This window comes from Setaria viridis, chromosome 7 (genome assembly GCF_005286985.2).
Source record: "Setaria viridis chromosome 7, Setaria_viridis_v4.0, whole genome shotgun sequence".
NCBI classification, from domain to species: domain Eukaryota; kingdom Viridiplantae; phylum Streptophyta; class Magnoliopsida; order Poales; family Poaceae; genus Setaria; species Setaria viridis.
This window is the reverse complement of record NC_048269.2, coordinates 11,384,531-11,405,209: the sequence shown is the minus strand read 5'-3', so window position 1 is coordinate 11,405,209 and position 20,679 is coordinate 11,384,531. Positions and strand designations below refer to the sequence as shown.

At 47.7% G+C, this 20,679-nt stretch overlaps 2 protein-coding genes across 2 annotated transcripts; both read left to right on the top strand.

The window, feature by feature from the left end:
• Positions 1–1,013: 1,013 nt before the first annotated feature.
• Positions 1,014–2,062, top strand: LOC117864586 (senescence-specific cysteine protease SAG39). The gene is made up of 2 exons (XM_034748714.2): positions 1,014–1,359; positions 1,470–2,062. Exons 1-2 carry the CDS (start codon positions 1,029–1,031, stop codon positions 2,060–2,062), a joined length of 924 nt encoding a protein of 307 aa, XP_034604605.1. The 5' UTR covers positions 1,014–1,028.
• Positions 2,063–14,558: 12,496 nt separating this feature from the next.
• Positions 14,559–15,680, top strand: LOC117865403 (senescence-specific cysteine protease SAG39). The gene is made up of 2 exons (XM_034749602.1): positions 14,559–14,988; positions 15,094–15,680. The coding sequence occupies exons 1-2, from the start codon at positions 14,559–14,561 to the stop codon at positions 15,678–15,680; spliced, it is 1,017 nt and encodes a 338-aa protein (XP_034605493.1).
• The last annotated feature ends 4,999 nt before the right edge of the window (positions 15,681–20,679 follow it).

Here is a 20,679-nt window from a genome sequence, read left to right as displayed (position 1 = left end):
TATGTTTCAGAGTTAGAAGCTCACACTTTTTTAGTCCCTGTACGTGTACTCTCCGATTCGGTACATCCAGATCACCAGAGCGGTAAGGGTGACAGTATCAAGTGTTGCACGTAGAGTCGCTCTAGGGAAAAACAAGTGTTTTCAGGTTAATTTATATTTGCGTCAATTTCTTTGGTGTCAAACTTTATACATAAGCTAGCGTGGTTCCACGCATAACGTAAAATGTTCTTGATAGAGTAATCTTTACTGGATCTGGAATTCATGTAAATTGTATATTTTAGATGCCTCCATTGACCATTGTGAACATAGAGGTACACATTCTTTGACAAATAAACTAATATGCATGGCCTGTTGCTCTCAGGGTATCCCAAACGCCTAATCCCATCTTAGTGTTGTTTAATAAACGCAAATTCCTCAGTTAACTAAGGTCAGTCTCAATGCACACTATTAGCAAGACTGGGAATTAAGTAACCATGCTTGTTGAGTGTTATGGGGATGATGAAACTCTTATATACGATGAAACTCTCCCTTCTCTCTCCTTGTAAAGCTGACAGTCAGTAAAATTGTTTATGTGGTATTTAATTTAACCCTACGAAACTCTCCATAAATCTCCCACCGAGATTGGCCTAAGATTATAAAGTAATTAATGTCGCTTTCAGCTTGCCCCGGAAGTTAATCTATCCGCATGTCCTTGTTTATCATGGCTTGCTTTCTTCCTTTCATGCTCTCTCGTACGGCACGCAGCAATCCCTACCATTATTCTACCAAGATGCAAGCTAGGAATCTTAGAAAAGTTCACAACTCGGGTACCTATAAATAGACCATGCCGCTCCCAGCACTGCATACCATCTAACTCAAACGTGATCAGTCAGTGTACGTAGCAACAACCAATCCCTTCCTACCATAAACTCCAGTACTCAATTTACGCCATGGCCGGTCGTCGCTCGTCGGCATTCCTCTTCGCCGCCGTCCTCGCCTGCGCCTGCGCGCTCGGCGCCCTGGCGGCGCGCGACCTCGCCGACCAGGCCATGGCGGCGAGGCACGAGCAGTGGATGGCAAAGTACGGCCGCGTCTACGTCGACGCCGCCGAGAAGGCGCGGCGGTTCGAGGTGTTCAGGGCCAACGTCGCCTTCATCGAGTCCGTCAACTCCCAGAACCACAAGTTCTGGGTCGAGGTCAACCAGTTCGCCGACCTCACCGACGACGAGTTCAGGGCCACGAGGACGGGCTACAAGCCGGCCGGCAAGGCCAGGACGACGGCGTTCAGGTACGCCAACGTCAGCCTCGATGACCTTCCGGATTCCGTGGACTGGAGGACGAAAGGCGCCGTCACGCCCATCAAGGACCAAGGCCAATGCGGTAAGAACTCATGCAAAATTTTAGCAAATTTTAAATGAATCATACATGTTTGCAAAAAATATTTGCTTCTTGCTTGACGCGTAGTAAGAATTGTTGACGTTTATTCCCAGGGTGCTGCTGGGCGTTCTCGACGGTGGCGTCGATGGAGGGCATCGTGAAGCTGAGCACGGGGAAGCTGATCTCCCTCTCGGAGCAGGAGCTCGTGGACTGCGACGTGAACGGCATGGACCAGGGCTGCGAGGGCGGCGAGATGGACAACGCCTTCGAGTTCATCATCGACAATGGTGGCCTCACCACCGAGAGCAACTACCCCTACACCGCCTCCGACGGCACGTGCAACTCCAACAAGGCTTCCAACGACGCCGCGTCCATCAAGGGCTACGAGGACGTGCCCGCCAACGATGAGGCGTCCCTGCGCAAGGCGGTCGCGAACCAGCCGGTGTCGGTCGCCGTCGACGGAGGGGACTCCCTCTTCCGGTTCTACAAGGGCGGCGTCCTATCGGGCTCCTGTGGCACCGAGCTCGACCACGGGATCGCCGCCGTCGGGTACGGCGTCGCGAGCGACGGCACCAAGTACTGGCTGATGAAGAACTCGTGGGGCACGTCGTGGGGAGAGGGAGGATACATCCGGATGGAGAGGGACATCGCTGATGAGGAGGGCTTGTGCGGCCTCGCCATGCAGCCTTCCTACCCGACGGTGTAGGTGAAGCACCGAAAACTGGTAGAAATTGTCATCAGCGTTCATCACGTCTACTTGAATCATCACCTGCACGTGTTTATTTGCATCTGTAACAAGGTTTGTAAGATTAATTGTGTGAGATGAAGTCCATATAATAAGGCTGTAAAAAGATTATGTGAGATGAAGCTCCACCTGTACACACCTGACACCATATCCCCTTGCTTTTTAAAATTTTTATACGAAAGTATTCAAGCGTGTCCTACGAAGTCTTGATCCCAAGAGTAAGATTGTGTTTTATTCATTGCCACAAAATGGACCATCACTCTGCATTTCAAAATTGTCATGATCAAGTTCTACTCACGCGCGGTTTAAACGGTCTATATTTTAGAACAACATGAGTATATTATTAGAAAAGTTATCTTTTTGGGTTTGTTATTAAGATTTGGTGGAGGGATATATCACATCTATCTTCATCAAATAAAATCTATAAGATATATTTGCAGGCATTTTAGGCAGAAATGCTATGGTCTAATCATGTTTTAGGATAAGACCCTAGCTATTGAAAGTTCTAGGGTGTAGTGAACAAGGATCCTATTTACTGATAACAAGGTGGTAGCACAAACTGTCGGTGTTTAGACCCGGCAACCTACTAAGGGGCTGCCCGAGGTAGTGTTTTGGTTGATTAGGCTCGTCGAGATCTCAAAAACTCGAAAATAATGCAGACACATGATTTAGACACGTTCGGGCCACTGAATAGCGTAATACCCTACGTCTTGCATGTTGGTTGTATTGGATTGTTTTGGAGGGGGTCCTGCCTCACCTTATACACACGGGGTTAGGGTTACACGTCGGTTGGTTACAAGAATAATAGTCGGATACGACTAGAGAAGTTCTACTCTTGTTACAACGAGTACTTTCCTAATCCTCAACTACTTCTTGTCTTTCCATGTAGACTACACCGTCCTGTGCTATGGTCTCCATGTCAGATGCATCTCGGTGTCCAGCCTAATATTTGGGACTATCCAAACCTTCTGGTGGGCCCATAGATGTATGTATGACAAGCTCCTGATTACGTTTTAGTCGAATGCAGCAGGTCTGAGTACTTTTATAGATCTTCACCGACTACTTTTGGTGCTCTTCGAGTACTTCATCTGGTTGAATCTTCAAATATACTCAAAGACTGCCATGAGGCTAGAATGAGCTCAAGCCCCATTTATCTTGAACTTGTGGTCTTCAACCTTGAATCTTATATGAAAGTGTGATGAAAGTCGCACTCCATATGGAGTAGCCCCCGAACCTTAGGTTGAATCGAAGAATCAGGCTAAGGGTCAATCTGTAAATTGCTTCACTTTCCCCTTAAAACCATGATTTTTTTTTTGTCGATGGACATGTGGCACAAAGCTCCAAGCCTTTAGCTGACTAGTTTAGTGGGTATAAGGGTTAAACTTTGTCAACGTGACCATCTGTTGGAATATTCTTATCTCTTCCTGAAATAAAGGTAAACATCAATGTGTTGCTGATTTTTCGGAAATCATTTAAGTCGAAAAATATCCGTTGCCCAGTGTTTACTGCGTCACTGTTATAAATAATAGAGGAAGTTATCCCTTCTGTTTTACCCTTGCCATTTGCCTTTTCATCTTCTGCACTGTAGCTCTAGTGCCGCCGCCACTGCCCGATCTCCGAGCGCTAGCACTGCCATCCCTAACCACTCTCAACCCCCAAGCATATGCGAAGGAAGAAACTCGTGACATCAAGGATGGGGAAGAAGAATGCTGCATCCAAGCCGGCCAAGGGTGAGAAGAAGAAAAAGAAAATCGGCAAGAAGAAGGAGCTCCAATTGTTGGCGCCCAAGTACGGCAATGTTGTTGCCGCATGCAAGTGGTCGAAGACAACAAGGAGGACATCAAGGTGCTTCTCGCCGCAAAGCTCTTGCAGGAGTAGGGCATTATCCACTAGAGATCTACCCTTGGGGATGCCTGCCCGTTGGAGACATACCCTAATGAGACAGTAATCTTCCCTCACTTCATTGAGCGGGATCTTGGATTGCCCACCTCTGATTTCTTTCAAGGCCTTCTCAACTATTACAAGTTGGAATTGGTTCATATGAATCCCAGCAGGATCTTTCTATACTACTATTTTTGTTCATTTATGCAAAGCATTTCTTGGGATCAAGCCCCATTTTCACGTGTTTCGGAAATTTTTCCGCGTCAAGCCGTAGCCTTCAAAGGATCACACACTATTGGTCGGAGGCGCCGAGATCCAAATGCAATAGACGATGAGTAGTCAATATTTGGACTATGAACTAATTAATTCCAATGCGGAATGGAAGGAAAAGTGGTTCTACACTGGCAACCACGATCCACAACTACCTAAGCTGACAGGACACCAGCCCGCTAGGAATAACCGCTAGCTAGCTGAGCCAAACACTGCGGAATGTCTCCATGTACCCGAGCTGATCAACAGGATTGTAGAGCTCAAGAAACTAGGACTTATTAGGGTTGGAGTAGCCTTTAGCTTCATGAAGCATCGCATCCAGCAGTAGTGATGCCACTACGGCTATGAGTACACTGGCCCTAATGATCCATCCAGATTTTCCCCAAATGACATTAGAGCAGATGAGATCATGGTCAGGCTAGGGCAAATGTTCAAGAATGTTTGCGGGATCCCCACTATTGTGCGGGAGTTCAGCTCATCACGTGCACCAAAGCCTGTAAGTGCTCATGACTACATCCTCCGAGTACTTATTTGGGAATTGTTATCTCACTTAGATATTCTCCTTATGGCATCCCTATTGTGGAGAATTTCTTCAAGAGGGAAATGTATGACGATAAAGATCTTGTGCTCCTGGAAGTAGTGTTGTACCTTCCACGAGGTGAGGAATATTGCATATAGTAGCTTTTAGACCGGCAGATATCTGGTCTTGGAGTCTGATAGCACCCCATTGATGAAGTAGATTGGCCTATGTACTTTGAATACATGGCCTGGTTCGAGTCTTTCAACCATGCTCGCCATGCTGACGACATGGGTAGTCGCGACGATGTAGAGCAGCAAGTCTTCGTTGGGGGTTGGAGTAGTGAGAACCGGTGGCTTTAATAGAAAGTCCTTCAGTTGTTGGAGGGCTTTGTTTGCCTCCTCGGTCCACTGGAACTTTGTCTTGCTACTTGAGAAGTTCGAAGAAGGGTAGACCCTGCTCTCCAAGTCTTAAGATGAATCTTTTGAGCGCCGCCATGCATCTAGTCAGCTTCTGGATATCCTTGGTGCCTGATGGAGCATGCATATTGGTGATGGTGGAGATATTCTCTCGATTCGCCATGATTCCTCGGTGACTGATAATGAAACCAAGTAGTTTCCTGGATGACACACCAAAGATGCACTTTGTCGGGTTAAGTTTCTACCGAAATTCTCGTAGACTGTCGAAGGTTTCTTCCAGATTAGTGATCAAGTCATTGGGATTTTTGGTCTTCACGACCATGTCATCCACGCACGCTTCGACATTGCGGTGCAACTATTTCTTGAAACACTCCTGGATTGCCCATTGGTATGTGGCACCTGCGTTCTTCAACCCAAACATCATTGTTGTGTAGTAGAAAGATCCATATAGGGTAATGAACGTGGTCTTGATCTAGTCTTCTTCCTTCAAAGCTATCTGGTGATACACCAAATAGCAATCGAGAAATAGAGTAGGGTGCATCTAGCTGTGGAGTCAATCACTTGATCAATCCTATGGAGCCCGAAGGGATCATTTGGACAGTGCTTGTTGAGGTCTATGTAGTCAACACACATCCTCCACTCATTATTGTTCTTCTTTCGCACCAAGACGAGATTAGCAAGCCACTCTGGATGGAAGACCTCTTTCATGAAGCTTGCTACGAGTAGTTTGGCCATCTCTAATTTGATGGCTTCCCTTCTATTTTGGGTGAATTATCGTAGGTGTTTTCTCTTCGGTGTAGCCTTTGGTTCATGTTGAGTGAGTGCTCGATCAGCTCCCTGGGCACCCTCGACATGTCTGCTAGTTTCCACGTGAACGCGTCTTCCTATTTAGGATGCAGCCCTATGCCAATCAGGGCTGTCTTGGATCTATCACCAATCTCAAGGTCAATGGCTTTAACGTCGAATTCGTTTGCTGGCTTGACCTTGGTTGTCCCCGACTTCTTTTCTGGTATCTCGAGTTCTAACAGAGACAACCTCTTGGATGCAGCGAAGACTTGCATCATTGAGTTTGGTACTTGAGTAGTTGCTACTAGCTCCACGACTTCAGTGTCACAGTTGTACGACTTCTTCAAGTCTCCACGCAGGGACAGTACTCCCCTAGGTCCCGGCATCTTGAGTACTAAGTACACGTAATGCGGGATGGCCATGAACTTGGCTAGTGCTGGTCTTCCAAGGATAGCATGGTACGATGTTTTGAAGTCTACCACCTCCAACTGGATGTACTCTATCTAGTAGTGTTCTTTGGTCCCGAAGGTAACTGGCAAAACCACCTGTCCAAGGGGTATAGCCGCGTTGCTTGGGAAAATCCCGTAGAACGGAGAGTTTGTTGGGGTAAGAATATCGGTAACGTCGAGGCCCATCTTCTTCAGTGTCTTGGCGAACAGGACGTTGAGGCTGCTGCCGCCGTCGATGAGTACTTTGGTGAGTGTGGAGCCTACGACCACCGAGTCCAAGATGAGAGGATATTGCCATGGGTCTGTGAAACTAGTCCATTGGTCCACCCTGGAGAAGGTAATTGGCACCTTGAACCACTTAAGGAACGTAGGCACCACGGGCATTTATCTTGCTGTGGAGGTCTCCCACTAGGCGTTCGGGATTCGGTGCACCCCCACGGTGGCCATGGCCTCCCGACGGTCCTGCCCGGCTTCCCTCAACTCCTACTTGACTAGGTCATGTGCCTCCGGCTTGACTTGGTTGGGTGCTCTAGCCCCCCCTGGGGGGGCCTATGGCTACTTTCATGCTGGCTCCTGTGAGATCCAGAGCATTGGACTGACTGTATGGCATTCAAGCGATCGAGTTGCTCGTACGCAAGTTCCGCCAGTTGTTCAGTGTACTTGGTCTAGGGCATCGTGCGGGTGATGAGATCCATGGATGCGATGGTGGCTAGAGGAGGACGGTGGTGAAGGGTATAATGGACTACTTCGAAAGCCTTGTCCAGATTCTAGATTGGTAGATCCACTGCGAGGTGGTGATGATGCTATGCTCTCCCTGCGTTCCTTACCCTTCATCGAGTTCTCTGTTCTTCAGTTTCTTCCCCGATGACATCAGCTGTGTGCTCATCTTGTGAGATGTCATCTGGGTGGCGCTTGGGTCGATGGTGTCTATCCCTAGCATCTTCAACTTCTTCAGCTTCTTGCTCGGCAATGACAACAAAGACATCTCCCTCTAGGGAGAAGGTTCCTGAGCTGAAGGTGATGACTTCCGTGGAGCCGCCTTCTTCTTCGATGGGCAACACAGGAGCTCCCTCCTGGTACGGGAGAGTGTCGAGGTAGGCGATGAGGCATGAGTTGCCATTCCTCGCGAGAGCGGATGGGTTCATATTGGGCCAGTAGATGAATCTACCTTGTGGAGTTGATATGATTACGAGGCCCTGCTGCGGACCTGATAAAGGAGTGTCCTTGTCAGGATCCAAGTAGTAATTGAGGTCCTTGATCTCATCCATATCAGATTGCGATATGTACAAAGCCACCTGATAGACAATTGCCGCACTGCGGAGTCCGAACAGGAATCGACTTGAGAAGTAGTCCTACTCGCACGATGCCTGCTGCGCTAGCTCGTTCAAGTCAATCCAACTAGAAGAAGAAGTTGAGTTGTACTCGGACTCGTCCCGCCAACCTCTCACTAGGTCAGAAATTGAAAATTCACCAAAATTCTCGATGAGATTCTAAAAAGCTTCGCATTGGAGCTTCATGGTTGGTTGCATCTTGAGGGTCTCATTGAGAATTTTGGTGCCGGTGTAATGTGGTGGCGGAAACTATGCACCTAGACTAACTCTAGCGGATTTCCCAGGTTTGCTGTGTGCCCACAGCACACGGTGAAGGCACAAAAACACTCAGCAAAGCACTTGCCAAGTGTTACACTTGGCAAATGTCACTCGGCGAACCTTGACTCGGCAAAGCTGTCTTTGCCGAGCGTTTTTTGTCGAGCACTCAGCAAACCCTTTGCCGAGTGCTCAAACCCTCAAACCAACACTCGGCAAACAATATTTCAAAAAATATAAAAAAAAACCACCGCCGCTCGGCCGCGGCTCACCCCGCCGCCACCGCCCACCTCCCACATGAAGCACGGCACGCACCCCAGTGGCACCACCCCCATCACCGCCACGCTCCTCACCTCAGCCTCGTACAGCTCCTGCAGAGACGATGCCGTCGATGCAGTCGGCGGGGAGGCGCCCAAGCCCGCGATGGTCGTGCTTGGGCGTGGCGGCATTGGCCTTGGTGGCTAGGCGGAGCTGCTGCCTGATGGTGCCCATGTGGAAGATCCCGAGGTCGCCGTACTGCCCGCCGAAGTTGACGTCCTGAGCCGCGGCGGCTGCCGTGCCGTTGAGGGTGGATATGAGGGGTGGCGGTGGGAGGCCCATCTTTGCCACGAGGAGGTCAAGCAGGAGGCGGCGGCGGCCGGAAGGGAAGAGGGCGGCGCCGGGAGAGGGAGGGGAGGTGGCAGCGCCAGGGAAGGAGGGGAGGGGTCGGCACTGGGGAAGGAGGAGAGGGGCGGCGCCGGCGAGATAGGGAGGGAGGGGAGGGGGCGGCGGCCGGCGGAAGGAGGGGAGGACCGTGGGAGGGGAGGGGGGAGGCTGTAACAACTCTACCTAAATTAAGTGCTTTTAACTATAAACCAGTGATAAATCCTTAATTTAAGAAGTGAAATGACCTTTATAAACCTAAGAAGCTCCTTTTGGAGTTTGATTTAAAGCTTGAAATTCTATATACAAACTTAAGTTTCTGCCCAAATAAGAGTTGTAAAACTTTTAAATTCCAACAACTTTTGTTAAAGGCACTTTGACCATTTCGGAGTGAAAGGAAGTCAAAAACAGCAACTAAAGCCGGCTTTCCTAAAGGACCCTGAAAATCTCTTAAGTCCTAGAATTCGAGTTTTCCTCCATCTTTGCAAGCTTTCATCTCCTGTTTTCCTATCTAAACTCGAGTCAGAGCCTTAATGGAAGTTGTAGTACCTCAAGAGTGTTCCAACTTTGTTACGCTGACCCAGATCCAAATCGGACCCGAACTTGTTCAAAATCCCGGTCAAGTGAGGTAAACCAGTCAACTCACCCCGGATGCCTCAAAAATCCTAAGTCTGGAATTCCATATTTTTGGATAACTTTGGCGTAAAATATCTTCGAATCCTTTCACAATCTAAACCAACACCTTAAACAAAGTTTGAAGAACGACCAGAGTTGAACAAGTTTGTTTAAGGGAGTTTCGGGAGTTGTGTTGAAAGATTCGGAGAAGGGTCGCTCTAAAGCTGGTCGAGCTTGCTACCCGAAGGGAGCCTCGACGCCCGCGCGCCCGAGCATGTTCGCTCGTGCGCCGCGTGCCGCGTGGCCGCCGGCCACCGGTAGCTCGCCGGCGCCCTATCACCAGCACGACAGCGACAGGACGAGAGCCACGGCGCCCAACCCGTGCCCGCGACAAGACGGAGCGAGCGCAGGGCTAGCCAATCGCCGGCCGCGCGCAGGTCGCCTTCCGCCTACCACGGCTCTGCTCCGCCAACCCTGTTCCGCCGGTTCGCCGAGAAAGCTGAGACGCCCCCGACATCCCACGCCTCCGCTCGCTCGCCCAACCCCCACGGTAGCCTTTCCGCCTCGCCCGCCCGACAGACCGGAAGCCCCAGACGCGCGCCGCCCAAGGCCAATCGCCACCGAAGACCACCCGGAGCTCCGCCTCCTCTGCCCAATGGCGTCGTCGGCCAATGGCCGCCTCGCCCGAGCACTCGCCACTCCCGGCCTTATCCTTTCCCCACCGGAGCCCCGCCTCGACCCTCCGCGCCACCCCGGCCCTATAAAAGGGAACCCCCTCACCGGCAATGCCACCCCTTGCCGCCGCCCGCATCTGCGCCCTGCTTTTTCCTCTGAGCCACCGCTTTCTCCCCGCGCCGTCGCTGAGCTTCCGTGGAGCTCACCCCTTTGCGCCACCCCACACTCCGGCGACTTCGCTGCCACCCTCCAGCCGCTTCTTCCAACACACCAGACGCCCGCTCCTCCGCGCGGTACTCGAGCTTGCTGGTGTCCGCAAGAAGCACCGCCGCCGCCGGACCACCGTCAAAGTCTCACCGCTGCCCAAGCGTTAGCGCGTACAACTTCCCACCCCAGCCTGCTCCTGTTCGGCCCCAAGGCTTCACCGGTAGACCTGGAGGTAAGCTACTTAACCTCCCTGTCCTTTTCATCTCGCCCGACCTTTTCCCGTTCGCCTCGCCCGACCCCTGTCCTTTTCGTTTCGCCCGACCCTTGTCCTTTTTCGTTTCGCCCGACCCCTTTGTTTCGGTTCGCCCGACCCCTTTTCTTTTCGTCTCGCCTGACCTTTTCCCGTTCGCCTCGCCCGACCCCTTTTCTTTTCGTCTTGCCCGACCTTTTCCCGTTCGCCTCGCCCGACCCTGCCAAGTTTCACCGACCCTTTCTCCGCCTCGCCCGAGGGCTCGGTTGTAACTTTTTCTTTGACCCAAGGGTATCGGTGAAATATTTTCGGGGATTTCTCTGTGTTGAGTCTGAGGACCTCGGTACGGTTTTCCTTAAACCTGAGGGTCAGACCCTAAAGTTTTCCCCAATCCGACCCTCTCATCTTGCTCTCCACCAACAGAAGTTGAACTCCCCTACCTTTCCTGTAGCTTTGCTACAAGTGTCCGTGTTAAAACATGAGTGTGTTGAAATAACCATCTAAAATGTTTAACCCCTGCATTGCATTTCCGTGTAGAGTTGAATCTCGCCGACGGAACGTACGAGCTTCATCCAGCACCGGAAGAAGACCCCGCCGAGGAACTGCATCCCTGCGAAGGAGAGCCCGAACCGGAGCAAGACCCCGAGGACCCGCAAGCTTTTTCTAAAGGCAAGCCCCGGAGCATAAATTCCTATCTTGAGTTCATGCAATATTATTGATTACTTGATTTCGCATTTATGTTTCGAGGAGTTGTAATGAAACCTTAGATGCATAAACTTAGTACCTTGTCTGAATACTAGTTGCTAAGGTCGAGTAGTGCAATGCTTAATAGGTTTCGGTAAAAGTCGAGTGATTTCCTGTCACTCGCGAGTTATAGGAGTTGAATGTTTCAGTTTTGTCGCAACTATAAGGATGACGGACGGGGTCAGGCTTGTGTTCGATACTTGGTGGATTGCCCCGTCTGTCTATATGAAAATGAACTAAGGTCGAAACGTGTCGGTGTTCGTGATCAAGTGTTTGAAAGTACTAATCTCATACCTAGTATGGGATGGGGAAGCCTAGTACCTGATTGAACTGGGGCGTGGCATACCTTCCGGCTGTCCTTGGAACGTCGTTCCCATGGTGCATCATGTGGGTGCAAGTGCGGTCACAGTGCAGCAATAGGCCGGGACTGTGGAGCATTGCATGCCAAAGGAAGTTGGCCCTGACACGTGCCTAAGGGATCGATGGGGACGGCTGACAAATGAAGCGACCCTTCGTGGTGCGCGGATGTCGTGAGATTAGGTTTGCCATGCATGGTTAATAAAATTCGAATCGATTCGTCTGCCTCTCACAGATTGGGACTACTTGATCGCTATTCTGCACTGAGTAAAGATGGAACATGATGACGATTTTAATCTTGATGCTTGTTCAGTAATTGCTTGGAAACCATGTTTGTTTAGTATAAGTTGCTAATCTAGAATGGATAAAGAACATAGAACATGAGCTAAAATGTTGAAAGTAAGGACTGACTTTAGACGCTTTTGGCAAGAAATTCCCAGAGCCAGAAAGCCTTGCATGTCTAGGTCTCGGTTGTGTCTTTCCGACGGGTCAGTCTTGCTGAGTACTAGTTGCTCAGCCTTGTTGTGGCTAATCTCTTTCAGGTGCTGTCAATAGCTTGGGTGTTGGTACCACTTGGCCGACCCAGCTTCCTCCAGGCTGGACCGTCGAGTGGGATGCTTCCTCGGATGGCGAAGGAAGGAATTTTTGATGCCATGATCGGCTCCGTCATGATGTCATGTATCGACGTTTAGCTTCCGCTAGTTTTATTTGACTTCGAACCTTGCAAATTTCGTTCTAAAATTTCGAAAACTCTGATGGAATAAATTGTTGAACTATGTTGTCATGATGGAATGTTGCAACCTCTGTGCTACTCACCTTCGCGTGATCGATGCTTCTCGATCCTGTTATGTGGTTTATCGGAGGAAATCCGACGGTTGACCAAGTTGACTTGCTTAAAGTGCATAATTGCGTGTCAGACGACTTCAATGCATTTTAGTCAGGTTAATTTGGGCGGTTCCGCCACAGCGGCCGGTTGTTTTATACAGTTTCGAGTTTGCCGAGTGTCCTGATCGAGCACTCGGCAAAGATGTGTCTTTGCCGAGTGCCAGATCGGGACACTCGGCAAAGCCACATCTTTGCTGAGTGCCGGATCTGGAGAACTCGGCAAACTTTTTTTTCATTTTTCTTCTTTTCCTTCTTTTCCATAACGTGTTCTTCTAAATTTGTTCCAATACACTTTGAAAATACCTTGTTAAATTCACTCAACAATATATATTTGATTTTCTACGAATATTATTCCATTATTTTATGCAGTTATAGCGCAAATTCAATTTATATCAATTAAAATTCTATAATTGCACTTAATAAATTAAAATTATCAAACGGTTCCAAAAAATTACCAAAATTTCACATGAAACAATCTATGTTCTCTATTGCCTACAAAAAAGTTTTGAAGTCAAACCCGAATTCGACAGTCACTTTGACTCCAAATCTTACCGAATCCTTCTTAACGCTACGATTCTTCTTTTGAGATACTTTGGTTTGTAAACATCGTACGTGACAAAATGTGCAAAACCTTCTCAATTTTTTACCATAGCCTCAACGTATAATATCATCACATCATGACAAATCTCATGATTTTTCAGACTTCGTTTGCTTTTTTTAGAATTTAAAAACCATTAGGCCACACGTTCGTAGTCGTGTTTCCTGAACATGATGTTCGAAATTTCTTTTCATTTCCTGGGTAAGGCCTCACACTAGACTCAATAACATGAATATCATTTTTCTACTTATTTTATTCTATTATTTGAATCACTTGCAGTTCAAATTTGACTGATACCAGAAAAATTCTTGAAATGCAATAAATTAATTAAATATAGCAAACAGTTCCAGAAATATATCAAATTTTAACATGGAGTACCACATGTTGTATGTGGAGAGCAGAAAAAGTTTCAAGGTCAGAAGAGAAAAAAACTTATTTGTTTGCCGAGTGAAAAAAACACTTGGTAAACTTATTTCTTTGCCGAGTGTTAAAAAAAACACTCGGCAAAGAGGTTGTTTGCCGAGTGCTAAAAAACACTCGGCAAACCCATATCTTTACTGAGTGTTTTTTTACAGCACTGGGCAAAGAGTTTGTTTGCTGAGTGCAATTATTTTGCCGAGTGTTTTTCGTGTAGTACTCGATAAAGAGCTTGTTTGCCGAGTGCCCAAAGAATTGCACTCGGCAAACCCCTTGCACTCAGCAAATTGACTGTTTCCGGTAGTGTAGCCAAAGTGACATATAAATTAGGACAGAGGGAGTAGTAACCGTTCCTAGTAACGAAGCGTTACTCGCTGGGGGCCTAGTCGAACAACTGTGCTGGCTCATATACGGCCCTCTATCAGTTGGTGGCGGCTTCCAACGTTATAACCGCAAGTGGCTATGGCAGGGCAGGTGATGGTACAAAATAGGAGTACTTTACATAAATTGGTTCAAACTCGAGTGCCAGCGGGATATTCAGTGGCATATCAGGGAGCTTGAATTTTATTTTTCACTGAAATTTGAATAATTTTGCTACCATTTTATTCTATATCTATAGATCTGACAAGGAGCCTTAAAAAAGAGTGACAATTACAATATGTTTTTACTTAGAAGGTGGTGCATAGTCTTTTCCTTAAATTGAAAAATAAAACAGAGAATACAATGTAATTTTGCTATCTAATTTAATTTACAACTACCCAGTACATGCAATTAGACCTTATATACAGACCATTGCGTTGTCCTTTCATACTGCTTCTCAATCATGGTCAGCTTATACTAACGCCCAAACTATCAATCTATTATTATATAGACGTGTCCACACAGCATTCTATGGTTACTTTTCTATTTCTACCGGATTATGGGTCTCTCTCAGCAGATACCATACGTTTGTTCAGCAAGAACAAGCATATTTAATGATAAACTAACTTGACCTGCACGATGCTGATCGATTGACAGCATTCTACGAGCACCGTACCGTCGCCGATGTACAGCACTAGGATGACTATATAAAGAGACACCATGCTTCTCCATTCCACACTCCATAGCAAAGAGAGTGGAAAAGAAGCAGCAACCTGTAAGAAATTCACCAGAACTGATCATGGTCAGCTCCAAGGCTTTCCTCCTTGCCATCCTTGGATGCGCCTGCTTGTGCAGTTCTATCCTAGCAGCTCGTGAGCTGAGCGATGCGGCCATGGTGGAGAGGCACGAGAAGTGGATGGTAGAGTATGGCCGTGTGTACAAAGACACAGCTGAGAAGGCGCAGCGGTTTGAGGTGTTCAAGGATAATGTTGCGTTCATTGAGTCGTTCAATGCTGGGAACACCAAGTTCTGGCTTGCTGTCAACCAGTTCGCTGACCTCACCAACGATGAGTTCAGAGCTACCAAAGCCAATAAAGGTTTCAAACCAATTTCGACAAGTGTTCCAACTGGATTCAAGTATGAGAATTTGAGTGTCAATGCGCTTCCAACAACCGTCGACTGGAGGACCAAGGGTGCAGTCACACCTATCAAGAACCAAGGCCAATGTGGTATGCACATTATTTACGATTGATCATCCATAAAGTCTTATTTTTGTAAATATTAGTTGATGAGTTAGCTTGTGATGACACCTACCATGACACGATTAACTGCAGGTTGCTGCTGGGCATTCTCCGCTGTAGCTGCCATGGAGGGCATTGTCAAGCTGAGCACCGGCAGCCTCATCTCACTCTCCGAGCAAGAACTGGTAGATTGTGACACCCACAGCATGGACGAGGGTTGCGAAGGGGGCTGGATGGACAGTGCCTTTGAATTTGTCATCAAGAACGGTGGCCTCACCACTGAGTCCAACTATCCATACAAGGCAGTAGATGGCAAGTGCAAGGGTGGATCCAAGAGCGCTGCAACCATCAAAGGTCACGAGGATGTGCCAGTCAACAACGAGGCGGCACTTATGAAAGCGGTGGCCAACCAACCCGTGTCGGTTGCGGTTGATGCAGGTGATAGAACATTTATGTTTTACTCTGGTGGTGTGATGACTGGCACCTGTGGCACTGAACTTGACCATGGGATCGCCGCAATCGGGTATGGCGTGGAGAGTGATGGCACAAAGTATTGGCTTTTGAAGAACTCATGGGGCACCACATGGGGAGAGAAGGGATTCCTAAGGATGGAGAAGGACATTTCTGACAAACGGGGCATGTGTGGCCTTGCCATGAAGCCTTCCTACCCGACTGAGTAGAAAATGAAGTGATTAGCGCCACAAACATCTTTGCATATTAAATAACTATATGCATTATGTACTCTCATACAGTTTGTTCTTTATGTATCTTATCGTACAAATATATGTGTAATTTTTATTATATGCTTATGACCCTTGTAAATATACTAGATGTTTGAGTACTACTTTGTTGAGCTCGTCGAAGTATTTAATGTTCATATAGTGCAGATAGCTACAGAATGTAATGTTGTAATCAAAGTATCTGCATCATTTTATATACGTGGACTTGTGAGACTGTTGTGAATCACTAATTAGTGATAAATTACTTAAAGTATGTAATTAAGAGTAATTACAGTATGTAATTAAGAGATAATTATGTAATTACTCTGAAGGAGCCACAACCCTTCACAAAAGGGCCCTTTCGGAAGGGATGTCCTCGCACCCCCTCATCTCCTATATATGTAAACAGTGACTCAATGAATAAACAAGAGAATCATTTTTCATCCTTCCACTCCCTACGGGAGGCCTTCATTCTCTAACACGTTATCAGCACTGTTAGCCTCTACTGGGCAACACACACGCATGCAAGAAAGGAAAGAACAAAGGCACGAAGGCCTCGACATCACAAAGGTAAACACCATGGACGAAGTTCTTCGCTTCTGTGCACTTGAGGATGGTTTCCTTGTTCTTCCTCTTCGCGGCCACCAGCAAGAGTCCTCCACACGCCGTCGTGCAGGACACCGTGGACGCCGTGGTCGTCGTGGTCATCCACGCAGTCCAGGCCATCGTCCTAGTCCTTCTGTTCCTGCACAATCAAACAAGACCACAAGCAATGAAAGTGCCTCATTAGAGCGCACTCGCACAACAACGCCAGTGTTTAGGCTTCCAACGCCGACACCACAACAGGAACAGACTCACCGTCCGATGATAGTCCGCATTTGTCGCCCTGGAACTGGAATAGAAGGCATTGGGGTTATCCCTGACGCTAACACACCAAGGGCAGAGACCGGCATCGCCAGTTTTGGCCCTCAGGCCGGCCCAACCGCCATTGATGGTCATCAGGCGACACACCCAAGCTTCGTGATTGGGACAACGACGGCTCGACGGGGGGCGCCACCATTCTTCAAGGAAGATGGTGCCCCAATCTCTGCCTCCTCCGCGACCAAGGATGCAGTGGCGCCGCACTGGACAACTGTGGCCGCAACAAGACCGTGAACCGCCGCCTAGGGATAAGGCGCGATACATGGAGCCCAGCAGCGCTGGGCCTCTCTTCCAATAACTGACAGGCCAGCCAACAGCCGGCAGCCGGCGTAAGCCGGCGAACCTGGGGGGCATCGGGATGAAGGAGGATAAACAGATCGGGCGAAACACTCACCGGAATCAGGCTGACAGCTCCAACCAGCGGCCACCCGCCGGCGGCCCCAACCGGCGATCCCCACCCGCAGGCGGATCTGCGAGCCGGTGGTCCCTACCCGCATGTGGCTCAACCGGCGGCGCCCGCCCACAGGCGGCGCGATTCAAGGCAACGGAGGCCACCCGCAGGTGGCTCAGGCCACCGGAAGGCTACCCACAGGCCGGAGGTGCTCCATGGCCAACCGCCTAGGCCGGCGAAGGGGCACGGCCCACAGGCGGCACCCTGAGGCGGTGAAGGGGCGCGACCCGAGGCAGCATCCGAGGCGGCGAAGGGGCACAACCTGCAGGCGGCACCCGAGTCGGCCAAGGGGCGCGGCCGCAGGCGGAATGATGGCGAGGTGGTGTGGCCCGCAGGCGGCACCAGCGGCAACGGAGCAAAAGAGGCAGTGGCGGCTCCAGGGAATGGGGGGTGCGGAACCCTAACCGCGCCCCCCCTCCGCTCCTTTATCACGGGCCAGCAGGCCACGGTGGGCGGCCAGTAGGCTGAGGTGCCATGGGCCCGCAGGCCAGCGTGGCGTGGGTCGTGAGCGAGCGGCGCAGCATGGCCCACCACGCGCACAGGACCGGCCAAGTGGGCTGGCGCAAGCAGGCCATCAGGCCGCAGCAGGTCGAGCCAAAGGCGTGATGCGGGTTGGGCCAGATGGGCTGAAGGTGCGGCGCGAGTTGGGCCGAAGGTAGGCGCAAATTGGGCCAACAGGCTGGATTTTGCGCAAGTCAAGCCCGCAGGCTGATATTTGGACTCCTCCAAGACATTAGATAACCCTCAGGCTTATCTTTTTATGCATATGCTTTCATAAATTGTTCTTGTATATATGTGTTGTTATGCACATTAGAAATACCATCACGTATTAGCACCTATGTATTATGGATGCAAAATTACCGCAGTAATAAAGCATCATTATGATCCACAGATCTTTCATGGGTGTTAGAACAATTTACATATGCAATTTGCATACTCAATATTCTACATCAAGTAGAATATAAAGCAAAAATTAAAATTAAGGTTTATACATATGATTTTGGAATAACATAAGGTGATGCGACCTAGGCATTGGCTGCGATAAGTTCTTTCTAAAAAATTATCTGCCTTGAGATCGTACTTTTAGGAAGCTTTTGCTCATCACTGAGAGGCCTACATCTTTATGATGATTACCTTCAAAGTGTATATCCAATTTTCATATAAATGGACAACTTTACATATGACTATCAAGTCATTTATTCCTGCAGGAATTAACATGTCCTATACCTTAATTGTGTTGCAAGTATCAACTTGCCTTCACTATTTTTGCATAATGAAAACACCAACATGGGGATTACTCTTCATGTGATCTCCTTATATTACTATTGTAACACATATGTGTTAACTCACTAGGCATTTATTGCAATCATGCAAACTATGCCTACAGCAACGAGTTCCTCGTTCACTACTTTAAAAGTTTACACCATTCTGGTGATTACTTTGTGATGTGTTAACTCACTAGTACATGGTGATCAAGTCACACTCGATAATAACAGCGATTTCATCGCGTAACAAATATAAGGTGCATACTACTTGTAATTCAAAACGCATTTTGAATATACAAGATCTTGCATCAAATAATTCCAGAATCATCTTGAATTTAAATTTAAGAATCGACTTTTGCTTAAATGAAATAGCAGAAAAGCGCAAAATATTTAAGTGACTATCTTATGTCATATATACATAAGACTATGTTTTGGCAATGGTCATCAGATCATCCATTCTCACAAGAATGAAGTGCACAACATGTGCAACGACTTATGTCACTTGTCAATCATAGAATAGTTCACTCGTAATCAAGTATCAACTTGATTAAATTTTGGACAACAATATATTCATGCTATATAATTTACACCTCGAGTAAATTTAAATACATGATCTACTCATGTAGGACATGACTAATGTTTCCAAAATGAAATTTTTGAATTTGCATTGGATGGGATTTACTCTCCATCATTGGGACTTGATATCAACGATATCATTGGGAGACTCAAGGCTTCAATGCCACCATTGTTCTCCCCTAATCAAAGTACCCAATCCATTGTTGAAATTACCACATATGCACCTTTGTGTGCTACTACATTTCCTCCATTCAGATTTTACAAATTTGAGTATCCAAAGGAGCAAGATCCATTTATTCTTTGAACTCTCATTAGAGTTATCAACAAAGAATAGAACTTTCAGTTCATGGAATTTACAACACAATGAATGACAAATCTCATTTTGTCTAAAGTGTGGCTATACATCTCATGTACAAATTATTTCCAAATTAAATATTTGATTCAACAATACCTCCACTTCCTTGGAGGCAAGCAAATTCATGGGGATAAATTTGAAACTCATTTCAAACATGAGACCTCAAAAAGTCTCCATATTATCCCTTGAATTATCATCATTAGTTTAATATTATACTACTATGTGTAGTATATTGTCCATCATTAATATCATGTACCTCGTACATGGTATTCATTTGGGATCTGAAGGACCGAAAGGGCGACCAGAGGGGGGGTCAATGGGAGCCTCAAATATTTCTTCTGAAAACTTAGGCTTCTATCCCAAATTTAAACCCCAAAACCGAAGCGAGCGGAAGACGAGAGATCCACGAGCCAACTGGGTGGCTGGGTGTCTATGGTGATGACCAATAACACAGCGGAACTCTCAAGAAACAACTGGAAGCAAACTCCAAGGATTTGGAAAGCAAACTCCAAAGCTCTGAGTCAAAACAGGACTCAAAATGCTCCTGTCTCTGTCGTTTCAGTAAATTTCCCGTTGGAACTTCCGACAGCACAGAAATCAGCCTTTGTGAGGAGAGAAGAAAAATCCAAAACTCAATCAAACAACCTCCAAAAATCATCAAATTTTAACCGTAGTTTTCCAACAACATAACAAACATGTTCCCAAAAGATCTCCTCAAAAAGATCAGCCAATCAAAGGGAATTAAATATCTTGTGAGGAACACCGGTTTCTCAACCCTAGAGCTTGAATCGTCCCGATCTATGAACTCGTGAGGAGTTAGACAAATTTCTTTGGTGGAAAGGCTTCCCTCACGTTCTAGTTCATTTCCCAATGATCGGTTTGAGCCAAGACTCCTCAAAAATCATGAATCAAACAAAAACGTGAGAAGGGAAAAATGGGAGAAACTAAGAACGCAAAGAACTCGAGCGAGAGTTGCACAAATCGTCATCCCCCAATACAAGGAGGACACGAGGAGGTTAGGGCCTCCATTCCCGCAACTAAAACTCAGTTCAATACAATGAATCGGTGCTCAAAACATATGAGGACCTCTAGAGAGATAAACTAGAGAGAGAGAGTAGACTAATGAACTTCTAAAACCCTAGATAGATGAAGTGCTTAGAGAGGTGCTGAAACAACCAGCCCCCCATCTCTATTTATAGTTCCAAACTAGTTACTAAACTACCCCTACTATTACTACTAGGATAACTACCCATGTAGGAGCATTTTGGTCTAAGTTTTTCTGCGCTCATCGGACGGACACGCCACCTTCACGACTTTGCTTCGCCTCGACGCAAGCTTCACGATGATGCCACGTGCCCTCCTTCTCGAAGCTCCGGCCCCACCGGGTTCACC

Excerpts from the sequence above, each read along its gene's own strand:
- LOC117864586 (XM_034748714.2), top strand. The coding sequence starts at position 1,029 with ATGGCGGCGAGGCACGAGCAGTGGATGGCAAAGTACGGCCGCGTCTAC. Across the intron at positions 1,360-1,469 it reads CAAGGACCAAGGCCAATGCG|GGTGCTGCTGGGCGTTCTCG; the intron begins GTAAGAACTCAT and ends GTTTATTCCCAG.
- LOC117865403 (XM_034749602.1), top strand. The coding sequence starts at position 14,559 with ATGGTCAGCTCCAAGGCTTTCCTCCTTGCCATCCTTGGATGCGCCTGC. Across the intron at positions 14,989-15,093 it reads CAAGAACCAAGGCCAATGTG|GTTGCTGCTGGGCATTCTCC; the intron begins GTATGCACATTA and ends GATTAACTGCAG.